A 15228-nucleotide genomic window follows, 5' to 3' on the forward strand; every position below is an offset into this window, starting at 1 on the left:
TGTTAATTTAACAGTCTTGTTTACAATGTCAGATAAGTGTGTGCACTCTTGTAGAGTGTATCGTAATCATTAATGAATCATGAATTCAATTCAACTTTAGGCATTTCAGACACTGGAAATTAACAGTAGCCTAGTCTAGAAAAAAATAGAAAGAAATGGAAACGTTTTTAATGAAAATGTGTCCCTTCAAGAATCTATCTATCTATCTATCTATCTATCTATCTATCTATCTATCTATCTATCTATCTATCTATCTATCTATCTATCTATCTATCTATCTATCTATCTATCTATCTATCTATCTATCTATCTATCTATATCTATATTGCTTCAGGCCTACAGACATCTGTTCCAATGTTTCCAGAAACAAGAGGAGTAGCTTCCCATTTGTGTCACTTTGTGTGGGCTCAGTTAAAGCTGGAGTCAGCGATTCTGAATCTGGAGAATGCATTTCCAAAATCACTTTTTGTCAAAATTAGTGAATAGGCCTATCTCCTGACAATCTCCATACCTGCCCGTATAGGCCTAATGTAGTAGAAAGAAAAATGCAGTGTTTATACACAGCCTAAGCTCTGCAACCTGGCATGTATATGCTAGCTACTGTGGGCCCTTTTGTATGCGTGTTGCAACCAGCCTATAGGCTGCAACACCAGATTATTTTTCAGCGCACACAGTTACAGGTAGCAGATCATGAGGAGATATTCACTGATTTTGACAAGCGTTCTCCAGAATTGCTGACTCCACCTTTAAGGCCATTACATTTGGTTTAATCAATTAATAGACATATTTGTACATAATATTCCAAAGCATGAACGTTAGGCCTACTATTCACACTTTGACTTGCATCTGTCTAACCTTGGAGCTAGAGAATGATTCTGAATGCATCAATGAAATCCACCTGAAGCTTGTAGCTCCTACACCAGTGGGTTATAGGCTATAGATTGGAGCAGGCTAAACTATAGGTTCTCAGAAGGGCTGTTTAAAATAAACTACACATATGAAATAGCGCTGCACATCCTTGTCATCCCATCATTTCTGATGAAACACAAATATTTGACTTTGTTCACCTCATTAAGCACTTGGTCTGCTATACGGAAAAATAGAAAAAACTAACCAAACAACACATCGATAAATGCAGTACATGATCGGTAGATTAATCCATTGTGAAAGTACTCAACAAAAACAGTAAAATCCTGCTTGAACATTAATACATGAGTGATACTAATCTCATGGTATGCATAACACAGGGGACATTTATACTTTTAATACTTAAAGTAAATTTTCCTGATTATAATTAGTAACTCACATACTTTTACTTTATGAACACGGCAAAGCAGGACTTTTACAGAGTATTTTTACAGAGTGGTATTACTACTTTCACTTTAGTAAATTATCTGAATGTGGCCTGGGGGACGTTGAGCAACTTCCAGGTGCCTCCAAACAGATAGGACCTGAGCCAAAGAACCTCCTCATCACCATGGAGACCTGGAAAGATGACAGGCCAGTGAGGCCACACAGGGGTGGATTACTGCACGGGCACACCGGGCACAGGCCCAGGGGCCCAAGGGCTCAGGGGGGCCCTTAGCCAGAGATACTGATAGTAACTTTTCATGTTGCATAGTCAAAGAGCTCAGTCACTAATGTCAATAACAGGGTCCAAAAAGGAATAGCCTAAATACAGTATAAGGATACTCATTAAAATGTAACAAGATAGAAATCATCATGGGCCCCTCAACTAGTAGGGGACAAATACAAAAGCGAGTTAAAAACAACAGCATTAGTAGCTCTGTCTAAGGGGCTTCATGAGGGGCCTTGGAGGCCCTCTCACACATACAGAAATAAGCTTTCTATGTGTGAATTCTAAATAGTTCATAAAAAGTAGCTATCCACCCTTTATCTGTTGAAATGGGCCCCTCCATCAACATAGAACATGGGTCTGCAGACCAATCTACTGTACTGTTTTTACAGTTGCAGAGTAAAGAGTGCTGCCTGTTTAAGAAAAATCTGAAAAATAATGTAGCCTCTAAAATTTCCTCTCAAAGTGCACCAGATTGATGCATTTTACTTTAAAAAGGTAAAAAAAATTCCGGGGGGGCATGCCCCCGGACTCCCCAACAAGGTACAGGGTCCCTCCAACAGTACCCCAAAATCCTGTGGGAAACACTGACTTCCTTAATATGTTTTTGCCATTAATGTTTGTATCTGTGTGGAAAAGTCAGTGTACCTGACTGGATAGGGACGAGTGGGGGGCCCTTTAAGAATCTGTGCCCAGGGGCCCATTATTTCATAATCCGTCTATGCATACACACAAGAGTAAAAGCTCAAGCACACCATTCACACTGTTATTTAGAGTTAAAAAAACTCTGTAAAACGGTTAAATTCAACAGACATATTAATGGGTTAGGCAGTCTGAATATAATTAATACATTATTTCAGTTTCTATGTGGTTTTGATTATGGGTCAAAGCATATCTGTATTTACCTCCCCACTTAAAGGCAACCCCTCAGAAGGAGAAACGATTACAATATGTATTTCAAGCTCCTACTTAGACGAAAGTGAATCACAGTCAGAGTACAAAGACGGGAGCTGGGCTAAGTGACTCATTTATTGGATTACTTAATAGTAGCGATTGGTCAAATGTTTGCTGTCTCAGAATCATTTGAGGAGTATAACTCTACATTGCAACACAAATTATATGCAAACAGATGGAAAACACAGCCATATTATTCACACATAACCATTTGTTCTTAATTTTTTGTTCTCTCATTTACTGAATTGTTTTACCTCGAAATAGTCTTGAACAAATACACCCATAGCAGTATTTGTTCAAGACTAAAGCGTCATGAACCACAAAGCTGTATTTTAACAGCCACTAAGCCACAGATTCCCATCTGAAAGGGGCTCATATTGTTCCCTACAGGCTTCCAAAGGTGTGGTATAGTATTGTGCATTTATAGGCACATACCACATTGGGTATGGCAGAAGAAAGGTGTCGCAGTTTGATGCTTTTGTTTGTTGTGTTGTATCTTTGTTGGATAATTATGTTGCAGCACACAAACCACCCGATTGCTAATCAATTCAAATGTGAGTAAGTATCAGTAGACATTCAGTGAGGTTTATCCCTGTAATGCAACTGAGTAAATCAAGTGCATACATTTGGACAAGTTAGAGGTAAATAGCCTACAAATATTTTTGACACTTGTTTGACTCTCACATAAAACATTTACAAGTGCTGAAGTGTCAGTTTATGTGTCACTGTTAATAATAATAATCATTTAAAGAAAATACTGTGCCATGGCATGGAGCACTCCAATGTCGAAACATGCTGATCTGTTGTATATTAATGTGAGAGGCATTTTCAGACAATTTGATGCTAGGCTACCAATTATTTTGTCAGTCTGTGTGCATTGTTAGACTTCTAAAATATTGAGTTAAGACATTTTAATAGCCTACCGATCGAAGCCTTGTTTTTAGATTTATGAATACAATGCCAACAATGTTTTGTTTTTGGACTACAAGACAGACATATGTTGGAACAGATGCTTGCGTTCAGATTTTATATATTGGCTATTTATGGTTCAGATATAGGCTATATATATTTTTTATTTTATTTTTCATAAAAATTACCTACCTGTTAATTTATGACCACCCCATGCGATAGGAGGCGATATAGTCAAGTGCGTCAGGTTGCTCGTGTTTTTTTAGTTTTTTTTTTGCCTGGTTTTAAACAAACTACGGATTCCACATCCTCCGCTGGAGCCGGAGTCATTTATCAGAAATTGAGAGGAGGATTTATGCCCCTTTTACATTCAACGGCTGTTGTGTTTGCTGAGCTGCTTTCGGTTGCGGTGCACAAGTAGCACACAGACAACGCCGAATATTTTTGGGAGATTACACAGTGGTCCGGCCTGTTCTTTTTTTTTTTTTTTTTACTGAGCATTTGTGTCCGACTGCGCTTCCGCCATGTTGAACTGATTCAAGTTGGTTGTGAGTGACTGCTGGGACCGAAGTGACAAGCACCCAGAAACCGGACTAGATAGAGTTAGGGGGGCCGGTGACGCAGGAAAAACACCCAGAAGCAGAGTGGGAAAAACATAGGAATTTAGATCTTTCTAGTAACAGGTTTGTGTCCTGCGAAACTGTCACGTTTATGTAATATACGACGACACCAATCGTTGAAGGCTGGACGTAGCCCGTGCATAGAGGGGGAAGTCATATCAAATTCCTGGTGAGTTGTTAGCTAACTAGCTCGGTACATTTACTGCAATAAGGTTACCTGTGTTACACATTTTCTGGCGTTATTTTCTTTGTAAGGTGTTACTAATTGCATCTTTGCCAATGTCAATGCGATTTAACCGCAATATATGGTCCTTAACAGTACGTGTAGACTGATTAGCCTTGCCCGCTAGCGCTAGCTACCTCGGCGCTGTCTACACACCGTGAAGGAACATTTTCCTTTTAAACGTCTAATGTTTACAAGTTAGTCCAATTTGGTTTTCCTCCACTCACATTTCTTTAACACTACATGTATCAATACCATACTGCTGGTAATATTTTCTATCGCCTGGGTGTTTGAGATGTTATCTTTTTTTAGTTTGTTTTAGCTAAGTTATAACTTACAGGTCAGTGCATTAAACACTACATTTCAGGAAATAGTCGCCTCCACTGTCATTATCATATTTTACGTTATCTGAAATAGCTAGCTAGGTTAACTTGTGTCTGAACGGTGAAATCGCTGCAAAGTGACGTTAATATTGATCGCAGGGGGTTTAGATTTATAGATGGGGGACTAGTTAGTTGTCAAGTCATGCCAGAAAAGCCGCTTGTCAATATAGAAACGGTAACGTTAGCTGGATGCACCTTTTTATTGAATGCACTTAAGCTAACGGCTAGCTAACGTTAACTGTTTATCTGGATCGCCGCTCGTTAGCACGCGAGCTCGACCGATGCTAGTTGTAACAGGCGTTACAACAATAACTAGGTTGGTTGAGGGAAATGGTGTTAAATCGATGAGTATTTTAGTTATTAAGCGAGCTATGTGTATGCTTAAGCTCGACCGCTGTGTAGTTAAAGGTTTTATGGGCAAGTGTAATGTCAGGCCCGACCGAATAATGAGGCCTGCTTGTCTCTGGACGACAAGGCCCGTCGCTGCTCCGCTGTCTGCTGGGCGGATCTTCGCCCCGCAGGCTAACCTAAGGATAGTCAGTTAGCATTTGACACATTGCCCCACTATTGCTCGGTGCAAACACTATTTGAATAATCACTTTTATAATATTAATTGGTATTTGATCTGGATCTATTATAAGAAATATTCGGCCAGTAATAAAGTAAATGAAGTGTATTTTAAAATTGTCCATTTCATCTACCAGACAAACCAACTTTTAAAGAAATATTAATTTGATCTTCCTTGATCCTGTATATTTTGTTGTTATTCACAGATATGGTTGTGCATTTGACTTACGAGTTTTTTTTTTATGTCAGATTGTTTTGTTTTATTGATGAGGATGTTTTTCATGTGGTGTGTGGCCTTAAAATACAATTACAAAACACATTGTATATTTTTACAACATGAAGGAAATTATTACGATAAATGCCATGTTTTCATTTGAAATATTTTCTTATCTGATTTGGTACATTTTAAATCCATAAATGTAAATGGTCTGAAAGAGAACCGAATATTCACCAATTTAAAAAATGACATTAAATTATATATTGAAACTCTAAAACGACTGACTTAAGGCCAGGACACACCAGCCCGAAAATCGCCGTCGTAGAGTCGATAGGGGGTCGGGAGACGAATCTGTTTGGTGTGTGCCGTAACGTCGGCCGACGTAGAGGTCGTCGGGCTTGTTTTGAGCCTGTCGCCGCCGATTGAACATGTTCAATCGGCGGCGACAGGCTGGCCGACCGTCTTTCATTTGGAGCAATTTGATTGGTGGAGGGCTAGCGAATCAGTGAAGCCCGGAAGTGAGGCGGGTAGCACAAACAGCTAACAACAGCTAGCCATCGTTTTAATGTGTTTGTTCGTTTCGTTTTGAGAGTACTCACATGCATCAACCCTTGTTGACTGCTCGACACCATGCTCGACACTCTCTGCTAAAAATTGTGCTCTTATGGTCCATAAATATAAATACGTATTTCTATCTATGTTTATGCTCTAGAGAGTTGTCCCATCATTTCCGGCTTTCGTATTTTTTCGGGCCACAATACAGACTAGCGCCGCCTGCTGTTATGGAGACATTACGTCCCGCGCAAGCAACAGAGCGTACGGAAAGTCAGCAGTCAGTTTGGTGTGTTCTCTGGCCGCGACGGGAAGCCTGGAGCTTCCTGAAACGGCCGACCCCATTTTTTGCGTAGTCGGAACAAGTAGAAACAAGTCGGACTGGTGTGTCCTGGCCTTAAAAAGAACTCCACCAGGACTGTTAACATCTAAAATGCCGTACAACCTATTTAATGTAACTTTTATAAATCCCTTTCTGCTCATGTTTGTCTGTCTGTACTAAATGTACTCATGTTATTTTATTTTTATTTTAATAACAAAGTCTAAGAGGAAACATGAAAGTTAACCCCACAAACTAAACCACCAGCTGTGAGTGGCTGTTGATGGCGATAGTTTGTATTGATAGTTGCGTAATATGTATTTCATAGGCACCTTATTAGAAACTGAAATTACTTTATTGTCATCAACGGTACGTTTCTCCGGCTCTCAAAGATTGCCCTAACTAAAACAAGCACACCTGTACAAAATAACTATGAAATATAAATACTAACGCTACAAAAATACTAGTGGTAAAAATGAAGTTGACATTCAAATATTGCACAACAAGGAGTTTTACAGCGGCATATAAACACTCTTTAAAACACAGTTTCAGATTTCTGAAACCTTTAATTGTATTTGTGCAAATGCAAAATAGGAGATTTCACTTCCTTTTTGGCATCAGTGGAATCTCCCCTTCTTTGCATTTTCACAAATCTGAAAATTTGTCATTAAGAAAGATTAGACTCTCTGAGATAATCTAGTCCAAATAAAGCGGCCATACAGTGACTTAATAGGTTAAACAAACGAAGAATCAGTCACCCAGTGCTGTAAGTTAAATTCTTAACTCTCTCCGTAACTGCCGAATCGGAGGCCGTGAATCAGATGCCAACAACAGTTTTACAGTTCAAGTTTTTGGGTTGTCTTATCGCAAATGCTTGTATAAATCTACTTGAAATCAATTCTTTATATATTAATTTGCTAGAAACAACTAGAAAAATATTGAGGTTTCTGGGCAGACACAGTAGGCTTTTGTCCTTTTTGGAGCCTGGTTTTCCAAAGGGTCAGGCATTATATTGTGATTGTCAATCATGTAAGCTGAACAGCTTACATGATTTCTTGATTTTTTTTTTCTTATTATTTTGTCATGTCATGTTCCCTTCAATATATGATGTCACGCTGTGGCAACGGGTTCTGGCTTCATTACAATTCTGTAAAATGTGTATAACCCTTTTTTTCCTCAAATTGAAAAACAAATGTAAAACATTGAGTTTGAACCAGCATACAGCCTAAGGGCGCTTTCACACCTGCCTTGTTTGGTTTGATTAAAACCAACTCAGTGTCATTTCCATCTTTGCTGCGTTTCATTTGCGAAGGTGAGAACACAACAGTCGAAACTCGGGTGCGCACTAGAAGCAGACCGAACAAGTTTGTTTGTGATGAGAACGGGAGCAGTTCCCGTAGCCAGCTGAGCTTTGGGTTATGAGGAAGACGATTTACTTCCTGTAGTTTCTTTCTGTAGTTTTCCCGCATGGACATTCTGACCAATTGTAAAGCAGTCCAAGAACTACGTTATTGCTTCCACCCCAGACACATCTGACCAATGAATGACATTTTTTTTCTCACGTGGCTTATATACAGCTGCATTTTGGTTCTCTTCACCAACTCATCGGACCAGAGGAAACAATAGGTGTAAATGAAAATCAAACCGGTTGAAAAACAAAACGATGTATCGTTCTTGCATCTGGTGCAAACCAATGAAGCAAACTATGAATGGATTATCAGGTGTGAAAGTGTGAAAGTGTTCATATCTAGGGACTGTAAGACTGACAGAAGTTGATTAACTTGGTTTTAAACATTTTAATAAGGTTGATGGATACACACACATAATGGAACATTTGTGTCTTCCAGCATTTATTTTAAAAATTGTTTTATTTTTTTCCAGTTATAAGTCTTGGACATTATAAGAGACAGGAACTCATCTACATCCCTCAAATTGCCTGCTCGTTCATAGTTTGATCATTGTACAATGATGCTGGCCAAAAAATAGGTCTCTATTGCCACTCTTTGGTCTGAAAATCAGGTAGAAGCTACTTTAAAAAAAAAAGGATATGTTTATCTTCAGGATTTGTTATTGATCAGACAGGGCCAAGTGCAAAACGGGTGAGCTGTATCATGTTTTGCTGATTGTCATACTGACATTTAAAGGGCACTTATGGTGTCATACAGGCTTGGTCTTATTTTCTTAGTTTTGTCTATACTTTCTATTTGTAATAATTACATAGTACTCACTCTAGTTAATGGATGATATCGGAACACGGAACACATGAGGTCAGAAAATCACGCAGGTTTTTTCTTTGTTTTTAAGTCTTCTTTATTTTACGTATATCCTTTTTTATGTGACAGTCAGCATGTGGAGAATAGTGGTGCATCAATTGATCAGACACTAATCAGAGTTTGATACGATACAAAACTTATGAATACATGATGACATCAGTAATCATAATTTATTTTTAGTTCACAATACATCACAGCTGCTCCATTGCCACCATATACACCTCAGACTGTATGTGTATGTCTGCCCTTGAACAGGTTTGAGGTGGGGTTGTTGACTGTAGTGGGACTAGAGATGGCTTCGGGCATGTAGTATGTTCTGGCTGCTTATTATTACGGTTGTGAGAACATGGGACATAAGACGCAACAAGTTTGGTGCAGCATTTTTATTATTGTAAAGCTAGAAGGCCCTGTCGTGACACCAGTTGCTGCAGTGTTGTCTCTGAGACTGAAAGATAAACACATCCGTTATTAATATAATTTGACCTATGACGCTTCTCTGGTAATTTTAGTAAAGCATGCAGGTGTGTTGGGAGACATACCAATAGTTGTAAATGTAAGATGTCGCACCTCCTGACTTTATTGGGTGTAATTAAAATGTAATGAGTCAGAAATAAATCTTTAATTAGTACTTGATATTCTGAATCTAATTAGAATCTGTATCAGCCCTCCAAAGCCTCGTTAAAGCATCCTGAACTAAGGATGCACCAAATGTTCGGCTACAGAAATAGAAACGACAAAAATAAAGCACTTTCGGTGTTCGGCTGAACAAAGACCGAATATGTTTTACCAAACAATGATGTTTTTGATGATGCGATCATATAGCAACCAGCAAGTAGTGATAATGCATCAATGATGGCCAAATACTTTTTATATATATATTGAATACATTTAATTATTTCAAGTTATATTGTGCATTGTTTCTATAATGTCTGCTGGAATATAAGAAAACAATGTTCATTGTTAAATAAATATTTTTTAATTTTAATTTTTGTAATAAAATAGCTCATTTTGACCATTTCATTTATCCAATGGCGTGAAAAAAAAGTCAAATTTTAAACAAATGAAAAACGCATTTGACCCTTGGCAGAGTCTTCCATTACTTTCAGTTTCGGCAAAGAATTTTAATTTGGGTGCATCCCAAACCATATAACATTTAGTTGAACATAAAACTTTTTGTTTGTCAGCTTACGAGAAAAAGGGGTGAACTATCAAACATAGCCCAGTTCAAAACACGTTGATTTAGCTGGTAATTTCTGCAGTACGAGCTTATAACTGTCTAACCTGTTTGTTTGTGTATTACAAGTACCTTAACCAGCTTGCTGATAATTCTGACCTTTACCCCCTCCAGGTTATGCAATGGTCTCAGCGGCACATCCAGATCTCCAGGTGCTTGTGTCCCTCTCTCGCGTGTTCGGGCTCTCTTCCCTCTGCTCTACAGCTGAGGTGGCTGTGGTGATTTCCCTATTGGCCAGCGCTCCCTAAGAGGCCAAGATTGCCAAGATCTGCCCTGTGGCGAGCATGACGGCCACTACGCGTGGCTCCCCGGTGGGGGGCAATGACAGTCAGGGCCAGGGCCAGGCACCTGATGCTCAGAGCCAACCCCCACTGCCACAGAACCAGGTCAGCATCATCTCTACTGCTCATTTTCAACTTTACAACTTTTTTTTGTCAATATTTTGTTGTTTTGCATTGAATGTAGAGGGCTGGGAAATTAATTGAAAATGTATTGAAATGGACATTCAGAACTTCTAACCAATGTATTTATGACCATAACAGATTTTTTCCTTCTGTAAATTAATATTTCTTAACGAGATTCAAGTTATTTTAGTTTTTTCTACTGGCGAAATCTATTTTGTTTGCAAAAATTGCATAACAAGAAAAATCCCACTTTTAATTGATGAGTACATTTACACTACAAACCTTGTCATTGAACTATGAGGGCAAAAAGACAAAACAATTGTTTATTAATTTGAGGTCAAATCGCCCAGCCCTAGTTGAGCATCTTCGTTTTTGTCTCCCCTTCTGCTGGCTATTGCTTTTTATCCAATTCCATCTGCTAGTTTTCTTTTCTAATGACTGAGCATTCCACTTCCTCTCTGACGGTAGACACATGTAATAAATCAACCTGTAATATATAGGAGGAGAAAGTGTTTTGACATCTCTCTTTTCGTCAGTCCTGACACTGAAGCATAGTTATATTTTTATTGAAGATATTACACGTACCTAACCACACAGATGCCAGAGGGGACGAAAAGGGAGGGGAGGAGGGAGCGGAAAAGAGGGGGAAAGAGTGAAGGCGAAGCATCAATGAACAGAGCCTCCTGAGTGATGGATAAAGGGTGTGTGTGTGTGTGTCTTTGTGCGCGTGCATGTGCAGGCCTGTGTTGGTTAGAGATGAGCCGTGGTGAGACGTGAGAGGCAAGCTGCCTATGTAGGTCAGCCAAGCAGAAGGAGCCTTCACCACACACCCCCACATTTCATATTTCTCAGTCATGCATCCATCCCGATATGTCTATCCCTCTTTTACGCTCTCATACATAGCTGCTGACACCACCACTGATGTTCATACACAGTCGTTAGACAAGGAATCAAATAAATAAGGGAATGGTCACATTTTTGCTGAAATGCACATGTATAGGTGCAAATTGTTGCCCTTTAAACACTCAGACATTTTTTTTTGACAGCACCGTAACAGAGGTACTCCCACGTACTAACATCAGCTAAAGATGCCAAGAGCATTGCTCTTTGTATTATACTATGGGTATAATGACTTCAATGGCTTTGTTTTTAAAGGCCTTTCAGGATTGACACCTGCTTCTTTATGCCGACATGCATGTATACTTGGTGTAGACCTGAACAATAGAAACCCTACCCCCATACAAGAAGTGGGCCTTGCCTTTCTATGCGTTTAGAACACTATAGAAACAGGTGTATATAACCACAATTTAAGTTTCACTCTTGCTTTGTAGGTCAACAAGTCCTTTCCAACTGATTCTATTTCTTGCACATTAAAAACAATTTAACTAAAATATTTAATGTTTTTCTAATTTTGTTTTATATTTTACATATGAGGTATTTACTCAACAACAATTTAAATTAATGTATTCAAGAAAACGCAGTCATTAAAAAATACAATCATTCTTGTTTTAATCATTCTGTTTGATGGATGGGTATCAAGCAAGGCCTTATTTTGATCCTTTGTTTTGTTCAAGGTACACCAGTGATCAAAAATGCCTCACTGTGCTACATTGAAACACCGGAATTGCAAAGCCTTGTTAGCGAGCAACCAAATTAATTAAAGAGCATCCTGTCGTCCCTATTAAGGAATTGACAGTGAGTCTCAGTGAGCCAACAGACAAAGCTGCTATGTCCCAAGAAAACGTTGTTTGGTGCAATACATTTTTTATTGCCGTAAAATTGTATTTGTGCGATACAAGGACAGAGATTAATAGGCATTGTGTGATTCTTTTCTTTTCTAGACATCATCTCCTAACTCATCTAATGAGAACTCTCCAGTGAGTCCACCGGATGAGCAGGGCCAGGGGGATGGACCCCCTCAGCTGGAAGAGGAGGAGCCTGCCTTCCCTCACACTGACCTAGCCAAGCTGGATGACATGATCAACAGGTATTTACTCACACTGGCACACAGGCTGCATCCTCACTCACCTTTTAATTAGGCACACGCTATACAGAAAGAACATGGACCTGCTCAGAGAAACATTGTTCTACAGCAGTTTTGGTGGTGTAAAATTCCACGGGTATATTTGTAAGAATTTAACTTAAGTGAAAAGATTGAAAAGGAAGAATCCTCTCAGGGAATGAAGGCTGTGGCCGTGAACCTGACTTGATTTTTTTTCTTTTCATGGCTTTGTATGAAGGCTTTTTTTAAATTTGCCTCACTCACTCACTCACTCACTCACTCACTCACTATCAATGCAATATCCATTATTTTACATTCAAATTGTGGATTGTCTGTTGATTCACATTCTTGTTTCTCTCAGGCCTCGTTGGGTCGTTCCAGTTTTGCCAAAGGGAGAGTTAGAAGTCCTCTTGGAAGCTGCTATAGACCTGAGTAAAAAAGGTAGGAATAATATACATGATGTTGTTTTGTAATATTTTCTGTTTACCACAAATAAAACAAAGACTCAGCAAATGTTCACATTCGAGAGCTGGGAACGACGGATAATAATAATTAAAAAAAAAATGCAATTACTGTCAAATGACTAATGGATTCATTGACTATTTGCAATAATTTTTTTAACGAGAATAAATATTTAATCTGCAACTGACGTCCCTCTGGACAGTGTCTGAATTGTACAATAGAATAATAATAACAAATAACCCGCATTAGGTGCTGTACCTTTTTCATATTCTATTCATGTCTTCTATTTTCTATGAATGGTATTAAATGAGGCATGTCTTCTTTTGCAGGACTGGATGTGAAGTGTGAGGCATGTCAGAGGTTTTTCCGAGATGGTCTGACCATCTCCTTCACAAAGATCCTGACGGATGAGGCAGTCAGTGGCTGGAAGTTTGAGATTCATGTGAGTTTTCATTGTTCCTTTGTTTTTATTTTTGAGTTGAAGCACTTTGTGTATAATGAAGGTACATTGTACATGTTCAGACTGGTAAAGGATGAACATCTTTGGCCTTTCATTTGAACTCGCTTTCAGTCCCCACAAAGATGTGACTACTATCTATCTATACTGTTTTAAATGGAAGCGATCAAAGGTTTTATAATAGGGCTGACAATCTATATTATTGTCAGCTGGCATGACTCAGCATTGTGACCTTGGCTCTCTATCTTCCTTGGCGACTTTGCTCTTATCTCATTGGGCGTGTGCGTTGTTCAGACCTGGGTCCTGCCTGAAAGTTGGGTTTACTGTTGGAGTTTCTTAGAACTGAGGAAAAGAGGCAAAGCCAGCAGTCATCAATGATCTTTTTGTTTGAAGTAGCTGAGGCTGGCTGTTGTGTTGTATTAGGGGAGATTGATCTCTGGAACGTTTTCACAATGAACCATTGAGACAGACAAACGTCTTTGTCACCCTTGAAAATACTTTGAATGAGATTTTTTAAATATTTGTATTACTATTTTATTTTACCTTTAGCACATTATGCATGATTTCTTATCTGTTCACACTGTTTATGAATTCATTGGATTCTTGTTACATCTCAAGTAGGGCTGGGCGATATGGCAAAAAATATTATCACGATTATTTTTTCGATATTGATCGATATTAATCACGATATACTGCTGAAGCCTGAAGAAACCAGAGTGTTCATTAGTTAAACTATACAATGTTGTTTATTAGCATATTGTGATAAAAGAACATTGAATCACATTTAAATATAAACATTTAACTTCACAAACATGTTTTAACTGCACCTAACTAAACAATATAATATAGCTTGCCTTGTAACCTATTGAAAATATTGTAAATAAAAATAAAAGCTCTAACTTCTTTCACGTTAAACTCCTTTGGCAGGGCTACAGCAAACATCTTGTAAGATGTAAACATCTTGTAGAGGCACAACCATACATAAAAAGTAAACAATTGGATCAACAAAGGCCCTGACACATTTAAGTAGCCTACTGAACTTTAAGATATAAAATATGAATATGAGAATTACTGGTTTTACATGTCAGCTATTTTAAAAAGTAGAAATGTGAGTAGAAAGTGCAAAATGTAAACATTGTAAAACCAGATATTATGCTACATAACATAATGTGTTTAAAACTAAAGATCTGTGAGTGACTACTATCACATCTAACTGCTCAGGCAGGGAGGCAACAATCTTAAATGTGTATAGAGCTGTGGCTCAGATGCTTGATGAATGTCAGAGCACATCACAAGCTACTACTCACACATACAGTACAACAACAGCTGTAGGTAGGGGAGATGCTCATGCTGTAGCTACATGGTCTTACAGACCAGCAGGCTAATGAGGCTGAACTGAACAGCTACCTGTATGTTATACTGTAGCTTTGCTTCTTTTTGATAGTTTTTCATAAGGTACAACTACCGAAAAATACGATACGATAGACAGGAGCAGCTGCAGCGGTCGGACGGCGGTTAAAACTTTTCACACTTTCGGTGTGGCCGCTCCTATATTTATTCCCCCCCGTGTTGCGAGCCAGTGATCGAACAGCGCTGACCGCGGCAGCTACACAGTGCAGCCTTTAGTGCAGCCACCGCTCGCGCTGCTGATAGCAGCGGTCGGACGGCGGTTAATACTTGTCGCGTATTTTCACACTTTCTGTGTGGCCGCTCCAATAGCCTATATTCCCCCCGTGCTGTGAGCGTACAACTCCGGTAAATGCACAGAGACGGCTCGGGGCGAGTCGAGTCGACAGAGACAGTGAGCGAACAGCACTGGCTGTGGCAGCTACCTGACTATGGTGTCATCGTAGCAGCGAGACAGTGTTGATTGTAGCCCACTGATTAATTTAATGAAGAGGAAAAGCACTATAACAGAGTGCTGCACCGACATTTTTCGCTAAACACAAGACTCTCTTCACTCTTGCCGAGGTCACTACACACGGCTCTCCTCTTTCCTTAAGCCCCTATCTCACTGGGCTGCGACTGTTTGCGACAAGTTGGAGACTGCATTCGCAAACGAGTCTCTAAACTGTC

The 15228-nt window shown here is 39.1% G+C and overlaps 1 protein-coding gene across 4 annotated transcripts in view; it reads left to right on the forward strand.

Moving 5' to 3' along the window:
• The first annotated feature begins 3871 nt into the window (after positions 1–3871).
• The window catches only part of usp9 (ubiquitin specific peptidase 9), a 39194-nt gene continuing 27837 nt past the window's right edge, over positions 3872–15228 (forward strand). For all 4 annotated transcript variants that reach the window (XM_080038000.1, XM_080038001.1, XM_080038002.1 and 1 more), the window contains exons 1-5: positions 3872–4228; positions 9942–10213; positions 12073–12218; positions 12595–12674; positions 13025–13137. In XM_080038000.1, the coding sequence (XP_079894126.1) occupies positions 10112–10213; positions 12073–12218; positions 12595–12674; positions 13025–13137 (441 nt within the window). In that variant the 5' untranslated portion in view covers positions 3872–4228; positions 9942–10111. The remainder of the gene's footprint in view (positions 4229–9941; positions 10214–12072; positions 12219–12594; positions 12675–13024; positions 13138–15228) is intronic.

This window comes from Ammodytes marinus (genome assembly GCF_949987685.1).
Source record: "Ammodytes marinus genome assembly, chromosome: 12".
In the NCBI taxonomy this organism is placed as follows: Eukaryota; Metazoa; Chordata; class Actinopteri; order Uranoscopiformes; family Ammodytidae; genus Ammodytes; species Ammodytes marinus.